The 26,482-nt window shown below is 47.6% G+C and overlaps 1 protein-coding gene across 6 annotated transcripts in view; it reads left to right on the forward strand.

Moving 5' to 3' along the window:
• The window catches only part of MINK1 (misshapen like kinase 1), a 65,152-nt gene extending 38,965 nt beyond the window's left edge, over positions 1-26,187 (forward strand). Inside the window, exons 11-33 of one of the 6 annotated variants that reach the window (XM_075272396.1) lie at positions 30-99; positions 435-639; positions 828-935; positions 4,900-4,986; positions 8,973-9,164; positions 9,354-9,485; positions 10,364-10,615; positions 11,721-11,806; positions 11,882-11,991; positions 12,137-12,225; positions 12,398-12,421; positions 13,106-13,266; positions 13,356-13,476; positions 13,931-14,068; positions 15,420-15,531; positions 15,617-15,787; positions 15,877-16,020; positions 16,168-16,302; positions 16,387-16,487; positions 16,585-16,734; positions 16,823-16,982; positions 21,336-21,475; positions 21,556-26,187. In XM_075272396.1, coding sequence (XP_075128497.1) covers positions 30-99; positions 435-639; positions 828-935; positions 4,900-4,986; positions 8,973-9,164; positions 9,354-9,485; positions 10,364-10,615; positions 11,721-11,806; positions 11,882-11,991; positions 12,137-12,225; positions 12,398-12,421; positions 13,106-13,266; positions 13,356-13,476; positions 13,931-14,068; positions 15,420-15,531; positions 15,617-15,787; positions 15,877-16,020; positions 16,168-16,302; positions 16,387-16,487; positions 16,585-16,734; positions 16,823-16,982; positions 21,336-21,475; positions 21,556-21,639 — 2,972 coding nt within the window. In that variant the 3' untranslated portion in view covers positions 21,640-26,187. The remainder of the gene's footprint in view (positions 1-29; positions 100-434; positions 640-827; positions 936-4,899; positions 4,987-8,972; positions 9,165-9,353; positions 9,486-10,363; positions 10,616-11,720; positions 11,807-11,881; positions 11,992-12,136; positions 12,226-12,397; positions 12,422-13,105; positions 13,267-13,355; positions 13,477-13,930; positions 14,069-15,419; positions 15,532-15,616; positions 15,788-15,876; positions 16,021-16,167; positions 16,303-16,386; positions 16,488-16,584; positions 16,735-16,822; positions 16,983-21,335; positions 21,476-21,555) is intronic. The other 5 variants (XM_075272397.1, XM_075272400.1, XM_075272398.1 and 2 more) reach the window with 5 other exon arrangements.
• The last annotated feature ends 295 nt before the right edge of the window (positions 26,188-26,482 follow it).

Consider the following 26,482-nt stretch of genomic DNA (forward strand, 5'->3'; position numbering starts at 1 on the left):
ATCACTGAAATGTTGTTTGGACTCTTTAGATGAGACTGAATACGAATACAGCGGAAGTGAGGATGAGGAGGAAAATCACGTGGAAGAAGGCGAGCCCAGGTACAGACATGCACCACTCATGTCGACTCGCTAGCACCACCTTTTGGCAGCCCCGTGACAGCGCACGGACTTTATATTGATATCCTATTAGGTATTAATATGTGAACAATGAGGGTCTGACACCCAGGACCGCCGCAGATCAGAGCTTGAACTGCAGCCAGTTCACTCATACCAAGCATAGTGCCACATCTTGTGTAGTGGTCATGCTTGGTATTGCAGCTCAGCGCCTTTAATTTGAAGGGAACCGAGTTGCTGCTGTACGTTTTGGTCAATCCCTCACTGATCACATGTCCTAATTCCTGGACCTTTAAATACCCCTTGTCTTGTCCTTCCAGCTCCATCATGAACGTGCCGGGGGAGTCCACACTGAGACGCGAGTTCCTGAGGCTGCAGCAGGAGAACAAAAGTAACTCTGAAGCCCTAAAGCAGCAGCAGATGGGACCTCAGCACCGCGACTCCGAGGCGCACATCAAGCAGCTGCTGCACGAGCGCCAGAGACGCATCGAAGAGCAGAAGGAGGAGCGCAGGCGTGTGGAGGAGGTAGGTGGGACGGGCTCACGGGATGTGGTCACTGGGGTCCTCACCCCGGTCATTCTCTGGCTGCTACAGAATTACTACTCCCAATACTCTGACCACATGAGACCGGAGACCCCTTTAAAGACCGGCCGCCCCCTGTCTGCTCTCTTCTGGTTATTACCGTAATGTTATCTCCGCTTTTGTTATTACAGCAGCAACGCCGTGAGCGAGAGCAAAGGAAACTTCACGAGAAGGAACAGCAGCGAAGACGGGATGATATACGGCGGGAGGAGGAGAGGAGGATGGCGGAGAGGGAGCAGGTTAGTCTGTCAGTGCCACGATGACCAGGTGGGCCCTGTGCTCTGACATACACATCATGTAGTATCACTGCAGGAAGGGGGGTGGGGTACATGTATGGGACTGGGTATGGTTGCAGTGTGAGGTATATGTATATATCATGTAGAGTATCGCTGCTGCATGGGTACTCATGTCATATCTGGTATTTATGCAGCATGCGTTACATGTATCATACAGGGTATCGCTGCAGAATGGGGTACATGTATCATACAGGGTATCGCTGCAGCATGCGTTACATGTATCATACAGGGTATCTCTGCAACATGGGTTACATGTATCATACAGGGTATCGCTGCAGCATGCGTTACATGTATCATACAGGGTATCTCTGCAACATGGGTTACATGTATCATAAAGGGTATCGCTGCAGCATGGGTTACATGTATCATACAGGGTATCGCTGCAGCACGGGGTACATGTATCATACAGGGTATCGCTGCAGCATGGGTTACATCTATCATACAGGGTATCGCTGCAGCATGGGGTACATGTATCATACAGGGTATCGCTGCAGCATGGGGTACATGTATCATACAGGGTATCGCTGCAGCATGGGGTACATGTATCATACAGGGTATCGCTGCAGCATGGGGTACATGTATCATACAGGGTATCGCTGCAGCATGCGTTACATGTATCATACAAGGTATCGCTGCAGCATGGGGAACATCTATCATACAAGGTATCGCTGCAGCATGGGTTACATGTATCATACAGGGTATCGCTGCAGAATGGGGTACATGTATCATACAGGGTATCGCTGCAGCATGGGGTACATGTATCATACAGGGTATCTCTGCAGCATGGGGTACATGTATCATACAGGGTATCGCTGCAGCATGGGGTACATGTATCATACAGGGTATCGCTGCAGCATGCGTTACATGTATCATACAGGGTATCGCTGCAGCATGGGGTACATGTATCATACAGGGTATCGCTGCAGCATGGGTTACATGTATCATACAAGGTATCGCTGCAGCATGGGGTACATGTATCATACAGGGTATCGCTGCAGCATGGGGTACATGTATCATACAGGGTATCGCTGCAGCATGGGTTACATGTATCATACAAGGTATCGCTGCAGCATGGGGAACATCTATCATACAAGGTATCGCTGCAGCATGGGTTACATGTATCATACAGGGTATCGCTGCAGAATGGGGTACATGTATCATACAGGGTATCGCTGCAGCATGCGTTACATGTATCATACAGGGTATCTCTGCAACATGGGTTACATGTATCATACAGGGTATCGCTGCAGCATGGGGTACATGTATCATACAGGATATCGCTGCAGCATGGGTTACATGTATCATACAAGGTATCGCTGCAGCATGGGGTACATGTATCATACAGGGTATCGCTGCAGCATGGGGTACATGTATCATACAAGGTATCGCTGCAGCATGGGTTACATGTATCATACAGGGTATCGCTGCAGCATGGGGTACATGTATCATACAGGGTATCGCTGCAGCATGCGTTACATGTATCATACAGGGTATCTCTGCAACATGGGTTACATGTATCATACAGGGTATCGCTGCAGCATGGGTTACATGTATCATACAGGGTATCGCTGCAGCACGGGGTACATGTATCATACAGGGTATCGCTGCAGCATGGGTTACATCTATCATACAGGGTATCGCTGCAGCATGGGGTACATGTATCATACAGGGTATCTCTGCAGCATGGGGTACATGTATCATACAGGGTATCGCTGCAGCATGGGGTACATGTATCATACAGGGTATCACTGCAGCATGGGGTACATGTATCATACAGGGTATCGCTGCAGCATGGGTTACATCTATCATACAGGGTATCACTGCAGCATGGGGTACATGTATCATACAGGGTATCTCTGCAACATGGGTTACATGTATCATACAGGGTATCGCTGCAGCATGGGTTACATGTATCATACAGGGTATCGCTGCAGCACGGGGTACATGTATCATACAGGGTATCGCTGCAGCATGGGTTACATCTATCATACAGGGTATCGCTGCAGCATGGGGTACATGTATCATACAGGGTATCTCTGCAGCATGGGGTACATGTATCATACAGGGTATCGCTGCAGCATGGGGTACATGTATCATACAGGGTATCACTGCAGCATGGGGTACATGTATCATACAGGGTATCGCTGCAGCATGGGTTACATCTATCATACAGGGTATCACTGCAGCATGGGGTACATGTATCATACAGGGTATCGCTGCAGCATGGGTTACATGTATCATACAGGGTATCGCTGCAGCATGGGGTACATGTATCATACAGGGTATCGCTGCAGCATGGGTTACATGTATCATACAGGGTATCGCTGCAGCATGGGGTACATCTATCATACAGGGTATCTCTGCAGCATGGGTTACATGTATCATACAGGGTATCGCTGCAGCATGGGTTACATGTATCATACAGGGTATCGCTGCAGCATGGGGTACATCTGTCATACAGGGTATCGCTGCAGCATGGGTTACATCTGTCATACAAGGTATCGCTGCAGCATGGGGTACATCTGTCATACAGGGTATCGCTGCAGCATGGGGTACATGTATCATACAGGGTATCACTGCAGCATGGGGTACATGTATCATACAGGGTATCGCTGCAGCATGGGTTACATGTATCATACAGGGTATCGCTGCAGCATGGGGTACATGTATCATACAGGGTATCGCTGCAGCATGGGTTACATGTATCATACAGGGTATCGCTGCAGCATGGGTTACATCTATCATACAGGATATCGCTGCAGCATGGGTTACATGTATCATACAGGATATCGCTGCAGCATGGGGTACATGGGTTACATCTATCATACAGGGTATCGCTGCAGCATGGGGTACATGGGTTACATGTATCATACAGGGTATCGCTGCAGCATGGGTTACATGTATCATACAGGGTATCGCTGCAGCATGGGATACATGTATCATACAGGGTATCGCTGCAGCATGGGTTACATGTATCATACAGGGTATCGCTGCAGCATGGGGTACATCTGTCATACAGGGTATCGCTGCAGCATGGGGTACATGTATCATACAGGGTATCGCTGCAGCATGGGTTACATGTATCATACAGGGTATCGCTGCAGCATGGGTTACATGTATCATACAGGGTATCGCTGCAGCATGGGTTACATGTATCATACAGGGTATCGCTGCAGCATGGGTTACATCTATCATACAGGATATCGCTGCAGCATGGGTTACATGTATCATACAGGATATCGCTGCAGCATGGGGTACATGGGTTACATCTATCATACAGGGTATCGCTGCAGCATGGGGTACATGGGTTACATGTATCATACAGGGTATCGCTGCAGCATGGGTTACATGTATCATACAGGGTATCGCTGCAGCATGGGATACATGTATCATACAGGGTATCGCTGCAGCATGGGGTACATCTATCATACAGGGTATCGCTGCAGCATGGGATACATGTATCATACAGGATATCGCTGCAGCATGGGGTACATGGTGCATGGTATCACTGCAGTATAGGAGGTGGAAGTGTATAGATTAGGATAGGTATATGCATGTCTCCAGATTGAGGCCTGATGTCTATTGGTATGTAATACCTCAGTTATGCAGGGGAGGGTTGCACATGCCTCATATATGCTGGGGCGGGGGCACATATATGTGGTGAAGGGTGGTACATGCCTTATGTGCTTTGGGTCTGTGTTGCACCATGTCATGACACAGTTCAGTATTGTCACTGAGTGTCACGTTGCTAGATGGCTGGATCTTCTCGTCCCCCATGTCTGTCACCCTGTGGTCTCCATGTTGCGGGGAGGTTTCTGTGTAATCTGGCTGTACTCCCTCCTTCCTGTGTTTTCTCTGGATCTCTCCCAGCTGTCTCTTGGCTCTCTCTGCATCTCTCCTTCTCTAGGAATATATCAGACAGAAGTTAGAGGAAGAACAGAGACAGTTAGAAATCCTCCAGCAGCAGCTTCTGCAGGAACAGGCCCTCTTACTGGTAAATCGGCTCCTCCTCTTGGCTTTTCTAGTGCGGCCTCTCCTCGCCATGTCATTAGCTTAATATTTCCTACTACACTGAGACCCCTCATCTGGTGTCAATAGGACACCTTCATAGTCCTACCTGCATATGGACAGTCTGTAGTACACCGTATCACCCCCTACCTGCATATGGACAGCCTGTAGTACACCGTATCACCTCCTACCTGCATATGGACAACCTGTAGTACACCGTATCACCTCCTACCTGCATATGGACAGCCTGTAGTACATCGTATCACCTCCTACCTGCATATGGACAGCCTGTAGTACACCGTATCACCCCCTACCTGCATATGGACAGCCTGTAGTACATCGTATCACCTCCTACCTGCATATGGACAGCCTGTAGTACATCGTATCACCTCCTACCTGCATATGGACAACCTGTAGTACACCGTATCACCCCCTACCTGCATATGGACAGCCTGTAGTACATCGTATCACCTCCTACCTGCATATGGACAGCCTGTAGTACACCGTATCACCCCCTACCTGCATATGGACAGTCTGTAGTACACCGTATCACCTCCTACCTGCATATGGACAGCCTGTAGTACACCGTATCACCCCCTACCTGCATATGGACAGTCTGTAGTACACCGTATCACCCCTACCTGCATATGGACAGCCTGTAGTACATCGTATCACCCCCTACCTGCATATGGACAGCCTGTAGTACACCGTATCACCCCCTACCTGCATATGGACAGTCTGTAGTACACCGTATCACCTCCTACCTGCATATGGACAGCCTGTAGTACACCGTATCACCCCCTACCTGCATATGGACAGCCTTTAGTACACCATATCACCCCTACCTGCATATGGACAGTCTGTAGTACACCGTATCACCCCCCACCTGCATATGGACAGCCTGTAGTACACCGTATCACCCCCTACCTGCATATGGACAACCTGTAGTACACCGTATCACCCCCTACCTGCATATGGACAGCCTGTAGTACATCGTATCACCTCCTACCTGCATATGGACAACCTGTAGTACACCGTATCACCTCCTACCTGCATATGGACAGCCTGTAGTACATCGTATCACCCCCTACCTGCATATGGACAGCCTGTAGTACACCGTATCACCCCCTACCTGCATATGGACAGTCTGTAGTACACCGTATCACCTCCTACCTGCATATGGACAGCCTGTAGTACACCGTATCACCCCCTACCTGCATATGGACAGCCTTTAGTACACCGTATCACCCCTACCTGCATATGGACAGTCTGTAGTACACTGTATCACCCCCTACCTGCATATGGACAGCCTGTAGTACACCGTATCACCCCCCTACCTGCATATGGACAACCTGTAGTACACCGTATCACCCCCTACCTGCATATGGACAGCCTGTAGTACACCGTATCACCCCCTACCTGCATATGGACAGCCTGTAGTACACCGTATCACCTCCTACCTGCATATGGACAGCCTGTAGTACACCGTATCACCCCCTACCTGCATATGGACAGCCTGTAGTACATCGTATCACCCCCTACCTGCATATGGACAGCCTGTAGTACACCGTATCACTCCCCTACCTGCATATGGACAACCTGTAGTACACCGTATCACCCCCTACCTGCATATGGACAGCCTGTAGTACACCGTATCACCCCCTACCTGCATATGGACAGCCTGTAGTACACCGTATTACCCCCTACCTGCATATGGACAACCTGTAGTAGACCGTATCATCCACCTACCTGCATATGGATAGCCTGTAGTACACCGTATCACCCCCTACCTGCATATGGACAGCCTGTAGTACACCGTATCACCCCCCTACCTGCATATGGACAACCTGTAGTACACCGTATCACCCCCTACCTGCATATGGACAGCCTGTAGTACACCGTATCACCCCCTACCTGCATATGGACAGCCTGTAGTAGACCGTATCACCCCCCTACCTGCATATGGACAACCTGTAGTACACCGTATCACCCCCTACCTGCATATGGACAGCCTGTAGTACACCGTATCACCCCCCTACCTGCATATGGATAGCCTGTAGTACACCGTATCACCCCCTACCTGCATATGGATAGCTTGTAGTAGACTGTATCATCCCTCACCTGCATATGGACAGCCTGTAGTACACCGTATCATCCCTCACCTGCATATGAACAGCCTGTAGTACACCGTATCACCCCCTACCTGCATATGGACAGCCTGTAGTACACCGTATCACTCCCTACCTGCATATGGACAGCCTGTAGTACACCGTATCACCCCCCTACCTGCATATGGACAACCTGTAGTACACCGTATTACCCCCTACCTGCATATGGATAGCTTGTAGTACACCGTATCACCCCCTACCTGCATATGGACAACCTGTAGTAGACCGTATCACCCCCTACCTGCATATGGATAGCCTGTAGTACACTGTATCACCCCCTACCTGCATATGGATAGCTTGTAGTACACCGTATCACCCCCTACCTGCATATGGACAACCTGTAGTAGACCGTATCACCCCCTACCTGCATATGGATAGCTTGTAGTACACCGTATCATCCCTCACCTGCATATGGACAGCCTGTAGTACACCGTATCATCCCTCACCTGCATATGGACAGCCTGTAGTACACCGTATCATCCCTCACCTGCATATGGACAGCCTGTAGTACACCGTATCACCCCCTACCTGCATATGGACAGCCTGTAGTACACCTTATCACCTCCTACCTGCATATGGACAGCCTGTAGTACACCGTATCACCCCATACCTGCATATGGACAGCCTGTAGTACACCGTATCACCCCCTACCTGCACATAGACAGCCTGTAGTATACCGTATCACCCCCTATCTGCATATGGACAGCCTGTAATACATCGTATCACCCCCTACCTGCATATGGACAGCCTGTAGTACACCGTATCACCTCCTACCTGCACATAGACAGCCTGTAGTATACCGTATCACCTCCTACCTTCATATGGACAGCCTGTAGTACACCGTATCACCCCCTACCTGCATATGAACAACCTTTAGTACAATGTATAACCTCCTACCTGCATATGGACAGCCTGTAGTACACCGTATCACCCCCTACCTGCATATGAACAACCTGTAGTACACCGTATCACCCCCTACCTGCATATGGACAGCCTGTAGTACACCGTATCATCCCCTACCTGCACATAGACAGTCTGTAGTACACCGGTATCACCCCCCTACCTGCATATAGACAACCTGTAGTACATCGTATCACCCCCTACCTGCATATGGACAGCCTGTAGTACACCGTATCATCCCCTACCTGCACATAGACAGTCTGTAGTACACCGGTATCATCCCCTACCTGAACATAGACAACCTGTAGTACAACATAGCACCCCCTACCTGCACATAGACAACCTGCACATAGACAGTACACTGTGACAGCCCTACCTGCGTACAGTCTAGACATTGTTTGCTACACTGTGTCAGTCCTTCCTGTAGTGTACCATAGCGCCTCTCCTTGCATACACATACCCCATACTGCACTATGACGCCCCTTCTTATACACTGTGACACCCCTATCCTGTACTAAACTAGAGAGACGCTGTCTTATGTATGTGGGATCTCTATCCTGTCATGTAGCGGGGGGCGCACTCCTCTATATGAGGGGGTCTCCTAGAGAAGGCAGATATTGGGCTACAGCTCTCCCTTCCTGTGGTCTCCACACTGCCGCCCTTTCGTCTCTTCCCCTCACACATGTGCTGTTTCTGACTGTAGGTGGCGCCTTCCTCCTCCTCCTCCTCTGTCCATGTTTTGTATCCGGTGTATAGACGCTGAGTATTATTGCACCCGGCGGCCTGTCACCTAGCAGTGTAGAATAATACTCCACTATACCGAGTAGCGTGCAGCCTTTGTGTGTTTGACACCCTCGTGCGTTCCTTGTATTGCTCACGTGCTTAGCCAGCTTTATCTGGGCAGGAGTACAAGCGCAAACAGCTGGAGGAGCAGCGTCAGTCGGAACGTCTGCAGCGCCAACTCCAGCAGGAGCACGCCTATCTCAAGTCCCTGCAGCAGCAGCAACAGCAGCAGCAACAGCAGGAGAAGAAGCCGCTCTACCACTACAACCGGGCCGTCATGAACCCCAGCGAGAAGCCCGCCTGGGCTCGAGAGGTACCTACACCCCTTGTCTGCCTGATCAGCGCTCAACCTCCGTCTGCTCTTGGCAAAGCCCCAGCAATTTTGACGTTGCCGTATCAAATTACAGGTTTTTAGCAGGGGGCGTCTTCTCTGCCTCTTCACCCAATGGCAGCCGGGACGTCTCTTGTACAAGACCCTAATACTATCCCTTGTTTCCTACAGGTGGAGGAGCGCTCCAGGCTGAACAAGCAGAACTCTCCGCTCTCCATTACTAAGCTCAGCTCGGTGGAGTCCTCCGGGACCCCCAATCAGACCCCTCCATCACAAAGGCCTCTGGACCCCCAGGAACATAAGGTAAAAATCGGGAGACTCCCTAGGGTGTGCTTGAGCCGGCCCACAAAATGTGGAGGGGTTAGTCCACACTGGGCAATCCCTTTAAGGCCGTGTTGGAGACTGAAATCGGATTCCAGTTTTAAACTGACGGACCCCATTATAGTGAAGCGGTCCGCCTGTCTGACAGAGCAGAGCTGCAGTGTAAAGCATGAAGGATGAGACAGGAGAAGGATTTCCGACTTCCTCAAGGTTATGATCGAAAGTCATTGATCACAATGGAGCAGTGCTGCCATGTAAAGCATTAGGGAACGACTAAAATGGTTTTCAGATACCCCAGACTCCCCAGATCGGTCATCATCATCGTCATCCTCTCCAGATGTTCCAAATCTGCAGATCACTGACCTCCACTGTAATGGTGCAGAGCTGCAGTGTAAAGCATGGGGAGAGACTGGGCATGCTCGAGGATATAATGGCTTCCTATCTAATCCACATGCAGTATCATGTCTAATGCTCCATTCACCTCCAAAGCTGCGTTCAAATAGCGGCCAGAGTCCATGGGCGGCCCTGTGCTCTGCTGTATGCATTGTGGGAGATGTAGTGTAGGGCAATACACCCTCTACAGTGCAGCCCAGAGCCAGCAGAGGGCAGCAGCTTTGGATGTGACTAGAGTACATGATACGTGCACAGTTACTTTTGCACTTCCCTGAGCCGTACGGTAAGTAGTGCGCGCCACGCTATAATCGGTGCTGCCACGGACTTCTCGCTGTTAACCCTTTTAGCGCAGCGCTAGATAACATTACTGGATTGTGGGATACAGGGAAATGGTTGCGCCCCTTTACATTTTTAGAACTGGCTTTACCCAGTCTTCATGTTCATCCATGTTTTCATCCATCCCTCAGCCACTCCGCACCGTCACTCCGCAGGCCCGTGTGGTCCTCAAACCCAGCCCCCGCCCCAATTCCCTACAGGACCCTCCGTCGGCACCCATGATCAGCCGTCAGCCCGCTGCTTCCGCCATGATGCCTCCCGCCTCCCGGGGCCAGCTAGCCCGCCAGAGCTCCGACCCCTCCCCAGAGGCGGCTCTTATACCCTCAGCCCGGCCAGACAGGGGCCCCTGGGTGAAAATGGAGCCCGAGACCCCTCCTCCAAAGGTAACCGGGGGGGGTGAAGATGGAAGTGGCTGGAACGGACATCACGCCCTGTCGCTCTCTTGCTCCGTTTTAACCCTTTCTTCTCCGCTGGTTCCTTCTATCCTGTTCTATCCCCGTCTCTGCTGTATCTTATCTCTTCATAGAAAAGCTGGGTGATAGCCAATATGGCCGCCGTTACAGAGCAGTGCTGACTAGTACGGCAGGGATATCTCCCCTGCTTGTGTTCCAGCTTAACTAGTCAAGCGTGCCATTCAGGGATCTGGGAAAGATGGGTGACATCCAATATAACCACCTGCTTGGTGAAGATTTGCCGTTCAGGAGCCTTGATAGGTTGGGTACGAGCAGAATGCCTGCCATGGGGTCTTGTCCAGTATGTTTGACTAGTTATGCAGTGATGGGCATCCCTTAGTCCTATAGATCTGCCGTTCCGGAAACTAGGAAGGCTGGATGTCACTGGAAAGCTGGGTGACGGTTTGTTCTGACATGAGCTGTAATGGTTGCCATCTTCACTTGCACCCAGCTTTCCCTAACCCCTGAATGGCTAATCTACAGGAAGATACATGTCATCTCTGCCTATATACTGTATTCTGCAGTAATAATTTGCCATATTAGTGGCCACCCAGCTTTCCCAAGATGACTATTCACCGGGCTGCTCTTACTAACCTCTACTCTGCTTTCCTGGACTCCAGACCGGCCAGGAGTCACATGATCTGTGCGGACGTTTTCCTGTCTCACCGCGTCTCCAGTCTTTGCTGAGCTTCCACCTGTAACAACTTGGACTTCTTGTCCCACAATCCTCTCTGTCAGACGGGGTCACACTATGAGTGACATCACGACTTATACTCCAGTCACATCCAGAGCTGCGCTCACAACCTCCCGTGTCATCAGTACGCTGCGGTGCGTTACGGGAGATGTAGTGTCTACTGGACCCAGAGTAAACGCAGACGTCTGCTTTGGTTGTGACTAGAGCATAACACCTTATAACCTGCTTTCACAATCCTGTGACCCCTCACACTGTTGTAGTGCTTTGCAGCCTGAGGATTGTGAACGCAGCTTTGGATGCGACTGGAGTCTTAAGTCCTGGTGATTTTTCTGCCGTCTCCAGGTTCCTCAGAGGACGACATCCATTGCGACGGCCCTGAACACCAGCGGCTCTGGAGGGGGCAGACCAGTCCAGGCTGTGAGAGCCAGGTAAGCGGCCCGTCCCCATTCACACCCATTTGACTCCTACCCTGACCTCTAATGACCCCCTGTCCTGTCCTGCAGTAACCCCGACCTGCGGCGTGCAGAGAGCGGCTGGGAGAGGGGCGATTCCCTGCTGCAGTCTCCTCACCCCAACCTTCCCCAGGCCGGATCGCTGGAGAGGAACCGTATAGGTAATGACCCCCAGATGGGCGGTCCTGCGGGAGGAGAGGGAGGGTCACATCCATCATACGGGCCTACACCCAATGCTGCCATCTCCTCCTCTATGCCCCAAGACGTCTGTGTCTTCCCATTGCTAATAGCCGATGTCTCCCGCAGCCCCCCATAAACTGGAGGAGTCTTCTATCAGCCCCCCTGGTAGCAAAACCCCAGGAGAGGAGCATCGGTCCCGGCCAGGGCGCCCTGCTGTGAGTATAACCGCCATGTTCTTTCTGCTAGCCCCTAACCTCTTCTCTATAATGTCACCTCCCATATGGGGGTGGGGGGGGTTGTATATGGTCACCTATACAGTTACACGTATGTTATAGTCGGGGTGTCAATGTCCTGCAATAATCTTTTTCTTTTCTTTACTGCTGTCAGAGTTATAAAAGAGCAATTGGCGAGGTTAGTGTCTCTGGTGATACATTGTGCCGCCGCTTGTTGTCACCTGCTGTGTGGGTATGGATGTCCCGGTGTGACTGATGCGAGTGTATAGGTGTACATTGTATTGTATGGCGGTATATCGCCCCCTCTGTGTGTATATCACGGTGTGTCTCTGGTGATACAATGTGCCGCCGTTTGTTGTCACCTGCTGTGTGGGTATGGATGTCCCGGTGTGACTGATGCGAGTGTATAGGTGTACATTGTATTGTATGGCGGTATATCGCCCCCTCTGTGTGTATATCACGGTGTGTCTCTGGTGATACAATGTGCCGCCGTTTGTTGTCACCTGCTGTGTGTATGGATGTCCCGGTGTGACTGATGCGAGTGTATAGGTGTACATTGTATTGTATGGCGGTATATCGCCCCCTCTGTGTGTATATCACGGTGTGTCTCTGGTGATACAATGTGCCGCCGTTTGTTGTCACCTGCTGTGTGGGTATGGATGTCCCGGTGTGACTGATGCGAGTGTATAGGTGTACATTGTGTTGTATGGCGGTATATCGCCCCCTCTGTGTGTATATCACGGTGTGTCTCTGGTCAGTTCTTCTGTATAGTCTACTCTCTCTTTCCTTCCCCCGCCCTGTATACACTGTATATCACCTTTATTGAAATTTTCCCCTCCCCTTGTGTCCCCTCCTGCGACAGGACCATTTATTAGTGAAGGATCGCCCAGAAGATGTCCCCAAACCCCCCAAAAAGGCCCTGGACTACTCCTCCTCCAGTGACGAGATGGACAGCAGCGACGAGGATGATGAGGAGGGCGACCAAGAGCGACAAGAACAAAGTAGAGAAAGTTCATCCGCCAGGTAGCGATGACCTCAAAAAAAAATCTAATGCACCCACCACCTGTGGGGGGGAAAAAGTCACGTAGATGTTCCTGTTTTCTGACCTTCAGTCGAAACGGTCGTGACGCGGATACAGACAGCGTAAGCACCATGGTGGTCCATGATGTGGAAGAGCTGGTGGGGAGCACATCTGATAGCTCCTATGGAGACGGCACCATGATCGTGCAACGGGTAAGAGGGTTAGGGAAGTCAACGAAAGCGATGTACCCCTCAGGCTGTGGTCCCGTCCTCACGTCTTCTAGATTTCCTCCTTATTTAGGAGTACAGGTGCATTAATCTAGAGGATACTCAGTATTGGTTGGGTTATGTTGGAGTGGACTCTTTCCTTCTCTGACTTGGAGCATGGTCCAGAAGAATCCACTTGAGAAGAACCATCCACATCTGGAAGACAGGCCCAGTTGTTCCAAGGACTTGAGGAGATCACAAAACCAAGAGGGTGATCACACAACATACACATAACAGAAAGTATAAGGCTACCAAGCTTGGTTATCTTGGGTGACATAAGATATCCCATATGCTCATGACTCCCATCACACCATTTTGGGGGGGCTACATCCTATAATAGCGTCGTAAAAGTCTGTACCTATGTCCAGAACCAGATCCATCATTATCTTCTTCCTCTCAGACGCCGGAAGAAGAACGCAACCTGCTGCACGCTGATAGCAACGGATACACAAACCTGCCGGATGTGGTGCAACCAAGCCATTCACCCACTGAACCCAAGGGGCCAGGCTCCCCGGGCAAAGAGGGTGGAGGAACCGATGTGAGTGATGGGTGCACGATGGGAGGGAGTGTAGAGTATCGAGAAGGAAAGTGTTGGAGGACGGGACTTGTTGGTTTGGTGTCGCGTGAAAGGAAAGACTTTTGGTGATGGGATTGGTTGGTTATGTATTGGGAAGGGAAGATGTTTGGAGAAGAAACTTGGTTGGAGAATGGGAAATGTTTGGAAATGGAAATTTTTGGTTGACTGTTAAGAAGGAAAGGGATTTGGGAAAGAAACTGAGGTGCATAATCTGAAGGAAAGACCTGGAGAGATGGATTTGGTTGGTTGCGTATAGAGAAGAAGTTTCCGAGAAGTTGGTAGTGGTTTCATACTGGAAAATGGGATTTGGTTAAATATCGAGAAAGGGAAGACACTTGGAGAAACTTTGTTGAAGGAAAGACTTGGGGCGATAGAACTTCGTTGGTTCACTGTTGAGATGTTTGAAGGAACGTTTTGGTTGGAGACCTTTTGAGAAGAAGCTTCTTGTTTGACTATTGAGTAGGTAACCGGCTTAGAGAAGGAACTTGGTGGATGTCTACTGAGGAGATGGAACTTTGACATTAAGTATTGAGCATACACTTTCTGGCAGTTGATATTTGTTGGCTGCCTATGGGGTAAGGAAGACATTTGGAGATGGAAGTTGACGTGAGGAGAAGGAATTTGGTCATTGAGTAGGAGTAGTACGGAGAAGGAAGAACTTTTGGAAATCAGATTTGTTTGCTCAGTCATGAAAATAGTAGTTATGGGACTTGTTGGTTGAGTATTGACCACGTAAAGATTTTTGTAGAACCAATTTTTTTGTTAAGCATTGAGACGTTAAGACGTTTAGAGAAGACACTTGATGGCTGAATACTGAGAAGGGAAAAGACCTTTGGTGATGTAACTTATTGGTTGAGTACCGAGAAGGTGAGATGTTTGTTGAGCAGACATTAGCTCAAGTAGACCATAATGGAAGAAGAAGTTTGGAGATGGAACTTGTTGAGAATGGGAGATGTTGGGAAGAGGAACCTTTTTGGTTAATTACGGAGAATGGAAGACATTTGGAGGAGGAACCTGTTGGTTGGGCATCGAGAAGTTAAGAAGTTTGGAGATGGTTGGGAATGGAGAAGACAAGATGTTTAGGAAGTGGAGAGCTTTGGACATGGTATTATGTTGAGGTGTGAGAGACTTTGGAGATGATCTACTGGTGGATAGTTGAAGATAAGAAATGCATTCAGTACAGTTGTATGGTAGATGGGAAGGAAGGAAATGGATGGAGACAGAAAGGGGACATCTTGGATTAAGTGATGAGTAAGTGATGAGGACAACGCCGTACCTCTATAATAACACAATATCCGGCTTCTCCCTACAGTACCAGTCTCGTGGATTGGTGAAAGCTCCACCCAAAACCTCATTTACCATGTTTGTAGACCTTGGGTTGTATCAGTCAACTGGTGGCACAGGTGACACCATCCCAGTGGCAGGTAGTGTACACGAGCTCTCCTTACACTAGGTTGTTCCCCAACTGGAAAAAAAAATAATAATAATTGAAAATTCCCCCTTGCGTAGCATCCTTCGTAAGTGGAGATGCGGCCAGATTGGAGCAGCTTAAATACGAGGCTCGGAAAGGATCGGTAGTGAACGTGAACCCCACTAACATCAGGCCGCACAGCGACACCCCAGAGATCAGGAAGTACAAGAAGAGATTTAACTCGGAGATCCTTTGCGCGGCTCTTTGGGGTAAGAGATGACGGTAGAAGCTTCGGCGATGTTTTTGGTTTTGTTTGCCGCCATTTTGTCATCTCATTGCATCTCCTGTTCCATACAAGGGGTGAACCTGTTGGTCGGCACCGAGAATGGGCTGATGCTGCTGGACCGCAGTGGTCAAGGGAAAGTTTACAGTCTGATCACCCGACGGAGATTCCAGCAGATGGACGTCCTAGAAGGACTTAACCTTCTTATTACCATTAGTGGTGAGTGGACTCTCCCGACAAGGACAACCTTGCCACCACCTCACTCCCTTTCCTATGTCCATTTACATCCTTCCCACACTAAGGAACCCCCTTCATGTTGGCCAAACAGATTCCCAATACTCTTGATAACCTTTGGTTTTGTCCCAGGTAAGAGGAACAAACTGCGAGTCTACTATCTGTCATGGCTTAGAAACAAGATCCTCCACAATGACCCTGAGGTGGAGAAGAAGCAGGGCTGGAGCACGGTGGGAGATATGGAGGGATGTGTCCATTATAAAGTTGGTAAGAATACACCATTTTTATCCCTCCTGATCTTCAATCCACTAGGGGGCATCTTTTCACATTTTTCCCCTTTCTTCCTCGCAGTCAAATATGAGCGTATCAAGTTCCTGGTGATCGCCTTGAAGAACTCTGTAGAGGTCTACGCCTGGGCCCCCAAACCATATCACAAGTTCATGGCTTTCAAGGTAAGCAACAAGGGGCGTGATGACTTTTGCATCGGGGTTAGTTCTATCCGAATTGAATAGCTGACAGACTTTCTCCCTCTTTGTTACTCCTTTCCAGTCCTTCACGGACCTCCCCCACAGACCACAGCTGGTGGACCTCACAGTGGAGGAAGGCCAGAGGTTGAAGGTCATCTATGGTTCTTCATCTGGTTTCCATGCAGTTGATGTGGACTCGGGGAACAACTACGACATCTACATTCCCGTCCACGTGAGTCATCTTGCTCCTCATCGGTCACGTGACAGGTCATGGACGAGCGGTTGAGACTTTTGGCTTAATCCCTTGTGTCCTTCTTCAGATCCAGAGTCAGATTAACCCCCACGCCATCATATTCCTGCCAAACACAGATGGGATGGAGATGCTGCTGTGCTATGAAGACGAGGGGGTCTATGTGAACACGTACGGGAGAATTATCAAAGACGTGGTGCTACAGTGGGGCGAGATGCCCACCTCTGTGGGTGAGTGAGTGCGCCAAGTATTGGGGGGATGGTCACCGAAACTCATTTCCACCCAGCATGAACATACAACCAGTTAGATAGATACTTACCCCAAATGGGCCACTCAGTGAGAGACCAGGTAGACATTGGCTGTATCTGGACGTATCTAAGAAAGACCAGCTACATACCTGCCTCTTAACTTATCTTTAATGGAGACAAGTCAATACTTAATCTAAAGGAGATCAATAAGAGAACCACCGGCCTATGGCTGTATCTAAGGGATAGCTGTTAGATACGTGTGTGTACCTAAGGGAGGTTGGTTAGATATCTACCTACAATATGATGGACCTAAGGGAGGTTGGTTAGATTTCTACCTGCAATATGACGGACCTAAGGGAGGTTGGTTAGATATCTACCTGCTATATAATGGACCTAAGGGAGGTTGGTTAGATATCTACCTGCAATATGATGGACCTAAGGGAGGTTGGTTAGATATCTACCTGCAATATGATGGACCTAAGGGGGATTGGTTAGATATCTACCTACAATATGATGGACCTAAGGGGGATTGGTTAGATATCTACCTGCAATATGATGGACCTAAGGGGGATTGGTTAGATATCTACCTACAATATGATGGACCTAAGGGAGGTCGGTTAGATATCTACCTACAATATGATGGACCTAAGGGAGATTGGTTGGATATCTACGTGCAATATGATGGACCTAAGGGAGATCAGTTGGATATCTACCTACAATATGACAGACCTAAGGGAGGTTGGTTAGATATGTACCTGCAATATGATGGACCAAAGGGAGGTTGGTTAGATATCTACCTACAATATGATGGACCAAAGGGAGGTTGGTTAGATATCTACCTGCAATATGATGGACCTAAGGGAGGTTGGTTAGATATCTACCTGCAATATGATGGACCTAAGGGAGGTTGGTTGGATATCTACCTTCAATATGATGGACCTAAGGGAGGTTGGTTAGATATCTACCTGCAATATGACAGACCTAAGGGGGATTGGTTGGATATCTACCTGCAATATGACGGACCTAAGGGAGATTGGTTAGAGATGTACCTGCTATATGATGGACCTAAAGGAGATTGGTTAGATATCTACCTGCAATATGATGGACCTAAGGGGGATTGGTTAGATATCTACCTACAATATGATGGACCTAAGGGGGATTGGTTAGATATCTACCTGCAATATGATGGACCTAAGGGGGATTGGTTAGATATCTACCTACAATATGATGGACCTAAGGGAGGTCGGTTAGATATCTACCTACAATATGATGGACCTAAGGGAGATTGGTTGGATATCTACGTGCAATATGATGGACCTAAGGGAGATCAGTTGGATATCTACCTACAATATGACAGACCTAAGGGAGGTTGGTTAGATATGTACCTGCAATATGATGGACCAAAGGGAGGTTGGTTAGATATCTACCTACAATATGATGGACCAAAGGGAGGTTGGTTAGATATCTACCTGCAATATGATGGACCTAAGGGAGGTTGGTTAGATATCTACCTGCAATATGATGGACCTAAGGGAGGTTGGTTGGATATCTACCTTCAATATGATGGACCTAAGGGAGGTTGGTTAGATATCTACCTGCAATATGACAGACCTAAGGGGGATTGGTTGGATATCTACCTGCAATATGACGGACCTAAGGGAGATTGGTTAGAGATGTACCTGCTATATGATGGACCTAAAGGAGATTGGTTAGATATCTACCTGCAATATGACGGACCTAAGGGAGGTTGGTTGGATATCTACCTGCAATATGATGGACCTAAGGGAGGTTGGTTAGATATCTACCTGCAATATGATGGACCTAAGGGAGGTTGGTTAGATATCTACCTGCAATATGACGGACCTAAGGGGGATTGGTTGGATATCTACCTGCAATATGACGGACCTAAGGGAGATTGGTTAGAGATGTACTTGCTATATGATGGACCTAAAGGAGATTGGTTAGATATCTACCTGCAATATGATGGACCAAAGGGAGGTTGGTTAGAGATCTACCTACAATATGACAGACCTAAGGGAGGTTGGTTAGATATCTACCTGCAATATGATGGACCAAAGGGAGGTTGGTTGGATATCTACCTGCAATATGATGGACCTAAGGGAGATCGGTTAGATATCTACCTGCAATATGATGGACCTAAGGGAGGTTGGTTAGAGATCTACCTACAATATGACAGACCTAAGGGAGGTTGGTTAGATATCTACCTGCAATATGATGGACCAAAGGGAGGTTGGTTGGATATCTACCTGCAATATGATGGACCTAAGGGAGGTTGGTTAGATATCTACCTGCAATATAATGGACCTAAGGGAGATCGGTTAGATATCTACCTGAAATATGATGGACCTAAGGGAGGTTGGTTAGAGATCTACCTACAATATGATGGACCTAAGGGAGGTTGGTTGGATATCTACCTGCAATATGATGGACCTAAGGGAGGTTGGTTAGATATCTACCTGCAATATGATGGACCTAAGGGGGATTGGTTAGATATCTACCTACAATATGATGGACCTAAGGGAGGTCGGTTAGATATCTACCTACAATATGATGGACCTAAGGGAGATTGGTTGGATATCTACGTGCAATATGATGGACCTAAGGGAGATCGGTTGGATATCTACCTACAATATGACAGACCTAAGGGAGGTTGGTTAGATATGTACCTGCAATATGATGGACCAAAGGGAGGTTGGTTAGATATCTACCTACAATATGATGGACCAAAGGGAGGTTGGTTAGATATCTACCTGCAATATGATGGACCTAAGGGAGGTTGGTTAGATATCTACCTGCAATATGATGGACCTAAGGGAGGTTGGTTGGATATCTACCTTCAATATGATGGACCTAAGGGAGGTTGGTTAGATATCTACCTGCAATATGACAGACCTAAGGGGGATTGGTTGGATATCTACCTGCAATATGACGGACCTAAGGGAGATTGGTTAGAGATGTACCTGCTATATGATGGACCTAAAGGAGATTGGTTAGATATCTACCTGCAATATGATGGACCAAAGGGAGGTTGGTTAGATATCTATCTGCAATATAATGGACCTAAGGGAGATCGGTTAGATATCTACCTGCAATATGATGGACCTAAGGGAGGTTGGTTAGATATCTACCTGCAATATGATGGACCTAAGGGAGGTTGGTTGGATATCTACCTGCAATATGATGGACCTAAGGGAGGTTGGTTAGATATCTACCTGCAATATGACGGACCTAAGGGGGATTGGTTGGATATCTACCTGCAATATGACGGACCTAAGGGAGATTGGTTAGAGATGTACTTGCTATATGATGGACCTAAAGGAGATTGGTTAGATATCTACCTGCAATATGATGGACCAAAGGGAGGTTGGTTAGAGATCTACCTACAATATGACAGACCTAAGGGAGGTTGGTTAGATATCTACCTGCAATATGATGGACCAAAGGGAGGTTGGTTGGATATCTACCTACAATATGATGGACCTAAGGGAGGTTGGTTAGATATCTACCTGCAATATGACGGACCTAAGGGAGATTGGTTAGAGATGTACCTGCTATATGATGGACCTAAAGGAGATTGGTTAGATATCTACCTGCAATATGATGGACCAAAGGGAGGTTGGTTAGATATCTACCTGCAATATAATGGACCTGAGGGAGGTCGGTTAGATATCTACCTGCAATATGATGGACCTAAGGGAGGTTGGTTAGATATCTACCTGCAATATGATGGACCTAAGGGAGGTTGGTTGGATATCTACCTGCAATATGATGGACCTAAGGGAGGTTGGTTAGATATCTACCTGCAATATGATGGACCTAAGGGAGGTTGGTTGGATATCTACCTGCAATATAATGGACCTAAGGGAGATCGGTTAGATATCTACCTGCAATATGATGGACCTAAGGGAGGTTGGTTGGATATCTACCTGCAATATGATGGACCTAAGGGAGGTTGGTTAGATATCTACCTGCAATATGACGGACCTAAGGGGGATTGGTTGGATATCTACCTGCAATATGACGGACCTAAGGGAGATTGGTTAGAGATGTACTTGCTATATGATGGACCTAAAGGAGATTGGTTAGATATCTACCTGCAATATGATGGACCAAAGGGAGGTTGGTTAGAGATCTACCTACAATATGACAGACCTAAGGGAGGTTGGTTAGATATCTACCTGCAATATGATGGACCAAAGGGAGGTTGGTTGGATATCTACCTACAATATGACAGACCTAAGGGAGATTAGTTAGATACCGATCTGCATCTGGATGTATCTAAAAGGTCCTGACCTTTTGCCGTTTCTCCTCTAGCATACATCTGCTCCAACCAGATCATGGGGTGGGGAGAGAAAGCCATTGAGATCCGTTCAGTGGAGACCGGCCATCTTGACGGGGTCTTCATGCACAAGAGGGCTCAGCGACTAAAGTTCCTGTGTGAACGTAACGATAAGGTACGGCGTTGTAATGGTCTATAATTCTGTGTTCCCTTCTGCCCCCTGGGGGTAACACCTCTCTCCGCCCCCTCTTTCAGGTGTTCTTCGCCTCCGTACGTTCCGGCGGGAGCAGTCAGGTCTACTTCATGACTCTGAACCGCAGCTGTATAATGAACTGGTGAAGGACAAGCGATGACGACGAGGGGGATCAAAAGAGAGTCTGCTCCCGACCCTCCTCCACACACTGGATGCCCCTCCCCCACTGCTTTCCGACACATTCCCCTTTAAGACCCTTCCCCCCCTCCAGCAATTATTACTCCACATTGTTTGCTTTTATCTGCGTTTTAATTTATTGGGAGGCTCCAACCCTTCAGGCTGACAGTATATATATATATATATTCAGGGAGAAGAGGAGCAAGATGAGGATTAGGGGCTCGCCGCCCCCTCCTGACACAGGGCAGGTATCGTATGGGTCCCCAGGCCTGTTTTTTTTTTTTACATGTTCGGGTTATTGTGGCACAGAGACGGCAAAGAGTTAAGTAGCACATCCCCCAGGGGGCGCTAGATGATGAGAGTGTTATACCCCCCTTCCCCCCTCAATTATAGCCCCCATATCCTGACTCATTTCGCGGTGGTCTCGGCCTCGTTGCGATCAGGTCTATTTTCTGACTGAATCTTGTTTGATAATGAGAAGCACTTTATCAGATCGAAACCGATAATCCAAAGTTTATCCTTACTTGCTGCTTTATAACCTTGTCACGGATTGTTCTCTAGTCACATCCAGAGCTGCGTTTATATCCGGCTAGCCCTAGTGCCTGTATAGAGTATCCACCCCTGAGGTGCAGCGTGTACAGGACGATAGAAGTCAGAGTGAAACTAAGCCTAGAATAGTTAGTGGGAGCAGAGCTGGGGATGCAGCTTTGGATGTGAGTGGAGCATAACGGGACGTTCTATGTGTTGCGATTCTTCCACTGCCCATGTGATGTCCGACCTCCTGTACCTGCACCACATCCCACAACACTAATCTCCAATGAATTGCTCACGGGTGGTGCAGCAGCGCAGTCAATTCGTGGGGTAATGGACGTCACTAACATGATCAGGGAAAGTAAGATGATGTCTGCACTTCCTGGCAAATCCTGTAGATGGCACTAGAGTCATAACTGTTGTAACTCACATGCAGACTCAAATATGGAGTTCTCTGGGGTATAAATAAAGTTTATTGAAGAGAGTGCTGGGTGGGTTTACGGTTGCCTTCAGATTTTGCACTCTACTCAACTGTGTACTCGACTCCTCCACACTCTACTCTCCCCTACATTCTGCTCTCCTCTGCTTTACTCCACACTTCTCTGCCCCAATCTAGTTGTATCTACCTTACTCTGCTCTACACTCTTCTCTGCCCTTTATTCTCTCTTGCGCTCCTCTACATTATTTGCTACTCTATATTCTGCTCTACTCTAAACCGTACCCTACTCTACACTCTGCTCCTATACACTGTGCTCATCCCTACTCTACACTCTGCTCTATGGTCTGCTCTGCTCTACACTTTACCCTAGTCTACACTCTCCTCTATAGTCTATACTCTACACTTTACCCTAGTCTACACTCTTCTCTATGGTCTATACTCTACACTTTACCCTAGTCTACACTCTCCTCTATGGTCTATACTCTACACTTTACCCTAGTCTACACTCTCCTCTATGGTCTGCTCTGCTCTACACTTTACCCCAGTCTACACTCTTCTCTATGATCTATACTCTACACTTTACCCTAGTCTACACTCTTCTCTATGATCTATACTCTACACTTTACCCTAGTCTACACTCTTCTCTATGATCTATACTCTACACTTTACCCCAGTCTACACTCTTCTCTATGATCTATACTCTACACTTTACCCTAGTCTACACTCTTCTCTATGATCTATACTCTACACTTTACCCTAGTCTACACTCTTCTCTATGGTCTATACTCTACACTTTACCCTAGTCTACACTCTTCTCTATGGTCTATACTCTACACTTTACCCCAGTCTACACTCTTTTCTATGGTCTATACTCTACACCTTACCCTAGTCTACACTCTCCTCTATGGTCTATACTCTACACTTTACCCTAGTCTACACTCTCCTCTATGGTCTATACTCTACACTTTACCCCAGTCTACACTCTTCTCTATGATCTATACTCTACACTTTACCCTAGTCTACACTCTCCTCTATGGTCTATACTCTACACTTTACCCTAGTCTACACTCTCCTCTATGGTCTATACTCTACACTTTACCCTAGTCTACACTCTTCTCTATGATCTATACTCTACACTTTACCCTAGTCTACACTCTCCTCTATGGTCTATACTCTACACCTTACCCTAGTCTACACTCTTCTCTATGGTCTCTACTCTACACTTTACCCCAGTCTACACTCTCCTCTATGGTCTATACTCTACACTTTACCCCAGTCTACACTCTCCTCTATGATCTATACTCTACACTTTACCCTAGTCTACACTCTTCTCTATGGTCTATACTCTACACCTTACCCTAGTCTACACTCTTCTCTATGGTCTATACTCTACACTTTACCCCAGTCTACACTCTCCTCTATGGTCTATACTCTACACTTTACCCTAGTCTACACTCTCCTCTATGGTCTATACTCTACACTTTACCCTAGTCTACACTCTTCTCTATGGTCTCTACTCTACACTTTACCCTAGTCTACACTCTTCTCTATGGTCTCTACTCTACACTTTACCCTAGTCTACACTCTCCTCTATGGTCTATACTCTACACTTTACCCTAGTCTACACTCTTCTCTATGGTCTCTACTCTACACTTTACCCTAGTCTACACTCTCCTCTATGGTCTATACTCTACACTTTACCCTAGTCTACACTCTTCTCTATGTTTTGCTCTACGCTACACTTTACCCTAGTCTACACTCTTCTCTATGGTCTGCTCTACACTTTACCCTAGTGTACACTCTTCTCTATGGTCTATACTCTACACCTTACCCTAGTCTACACTCTCCTCTATGGTCTGCTCTACTCTACACTTTACCCTAGTCTACACTCTTCTCTATGGTCTATACTCTACACCTTACCCTAGTCTACACTCTTCTCTGTGGTCTCTACTCTACACCTTACCCTAGTCTACACTCTTCTCTATGGTCTCTACTCTACACTTTACCCTAGTCTACACTCTTCTCTATGGTCTATACTCTACACTTTACCCTAGTCTACACTCTTCTCTATGGTCTGCTCTACTCTACACTTTACCCTAGTCTACACTCTTCTCTATGTTTTGCTCTACGCTACACTTTACCCTAGTCTACACTCTTCTCTATGGTCTGCTCTACACTTTACCCTAGTGTACACTCTTCTCTGTGGTCTATACTCTACACCTTACCCTAGTCTACACTCTTCTCTATGGTCTCTACTCTACACCTTACCCTAGTCTACACTCTTCTCTATGGTCTCTACTCTACACTTTACCCCAGTCTACACTCTCCTCTATGGTCTATACTCTACACCTTACCCCAGTCTACACTCTCCTCTATGGTCTATACTCTACACTTTACCCTAGTCTACACTCTTCTCTATGGTCTATACTCTACACTTTACCCTAGTCTACACTCTTCTCTATGGTCTGCTCTACTCTACACTTTACCCTAGTCTACACTCTTCTCTATGATCTATACTCTACACTTTACCCTAGTCTACACTCTTCTCTATGGTCTATACTCTACACTTTACCCTAGTCTACACTCTCCTCTATGGTCTATACTCTACACTTTACCCTAGTCTACACTCTCCTCTATGGTCTATACTCTACACCTTACCCTAGTCTACACTCTTCTCTATGATCTATACTCTACACTTTACCCTAGTCTACACTCTTCTCTATGATCTAAACTCTACACCTTACCCTAGTCTACACTCTCCTCTATGGTCTATACTCTACACTTTACCCTAGTCTACACTCTTCTCTATGATCTATACTCTACACTTTACCCTAGTCTACACTCTTCTCTATGGTCTATACTCTACACTTTACCCTAGTCTACACTCTTCTCTATGATCTATACTCTACACTTTACCCTAGTCTACACTCTCCTCTATGATCTATACTCTACACTTTACCCTAGTCTACACTCTTCTCTATGATCTATACTCTACACTTTACCCTAGTCTACACTCTCCTCTATGATCTATACTCTACACTTTACCCTAGTCTACACTCTTCTGTACTTTACACTCACTTCAACACACTTTATTCCCAAAACCCCAGAGAACAAAACGAGTCCGCCATGATAGTTGACTCTCCCAAGTCCAGGGGTGCAGGCTGCTTCTTCAATCGTGTTTCGAAGGTACCTCATAATGAGGAGGTTTATATTACGACCGTGGCGATACCAAAAAAAAAAAAATAATGATTAAAGAAACCCAGAGAATTATATCTAGAAATATTTATCATCCTAGATCTTTCCCTTTATCCCCCCCTCCCCAATGTGTGTGAACTTGGGTCACTCCAAATATCCCCCCCACATTTAGAATGAGACAATCGAGGCTGAGGAACTGAATTTGCTATTTTTGTAAACTCGAAAGAAGATTATACGGAGGCGAAAAAAATATTTTATGTAGCAAATTGTATAAAGGTTGAATTTGAAAAAAAAAAAAAAGTTGAAATTGGTTATATGTTATTGATCTTAAATAAAGTTATCTCTGCTAGTAGCGCCGCCTACAGGTGTCTCTTATTGACTTCAGGCAGTGGCTGCCATGACAGTTTATTGGTCTGTGGCCTGATGGGTAACTGTACGGCCTATGGACGGCAGATAGGGCCGCTCTCAGACTTCAATTGATCAACAATCCTGGTGTCCAAGTCTACACCAGTCTTGGGTGAGACAGGCTTCAGGTCTATCAATCTCGCAAGACCATCAGCACCCTTAACGGTTGGGCCAAACTTCTCCTTTAATCCACTCCTCCTGTCCCAGTATGGTGGTACAATGCATTGGTACCCCCTTCTCCA

Source organism: Leptodactylus fuscus, chromosome 5, assembly GCF_031893055.1.
Source record: "Leptodactylus fuscus isolate aLepFus1 chromosome 5, aLepFus1.hap2, whole genome shotgun sequence".
Taxonomy (NCBI): Eukaryota; Metazoa; Chordata; class Amphibia; order Anura; family Leptodactylidae; genus Leptodactylus; species Leptodactylus fuscus.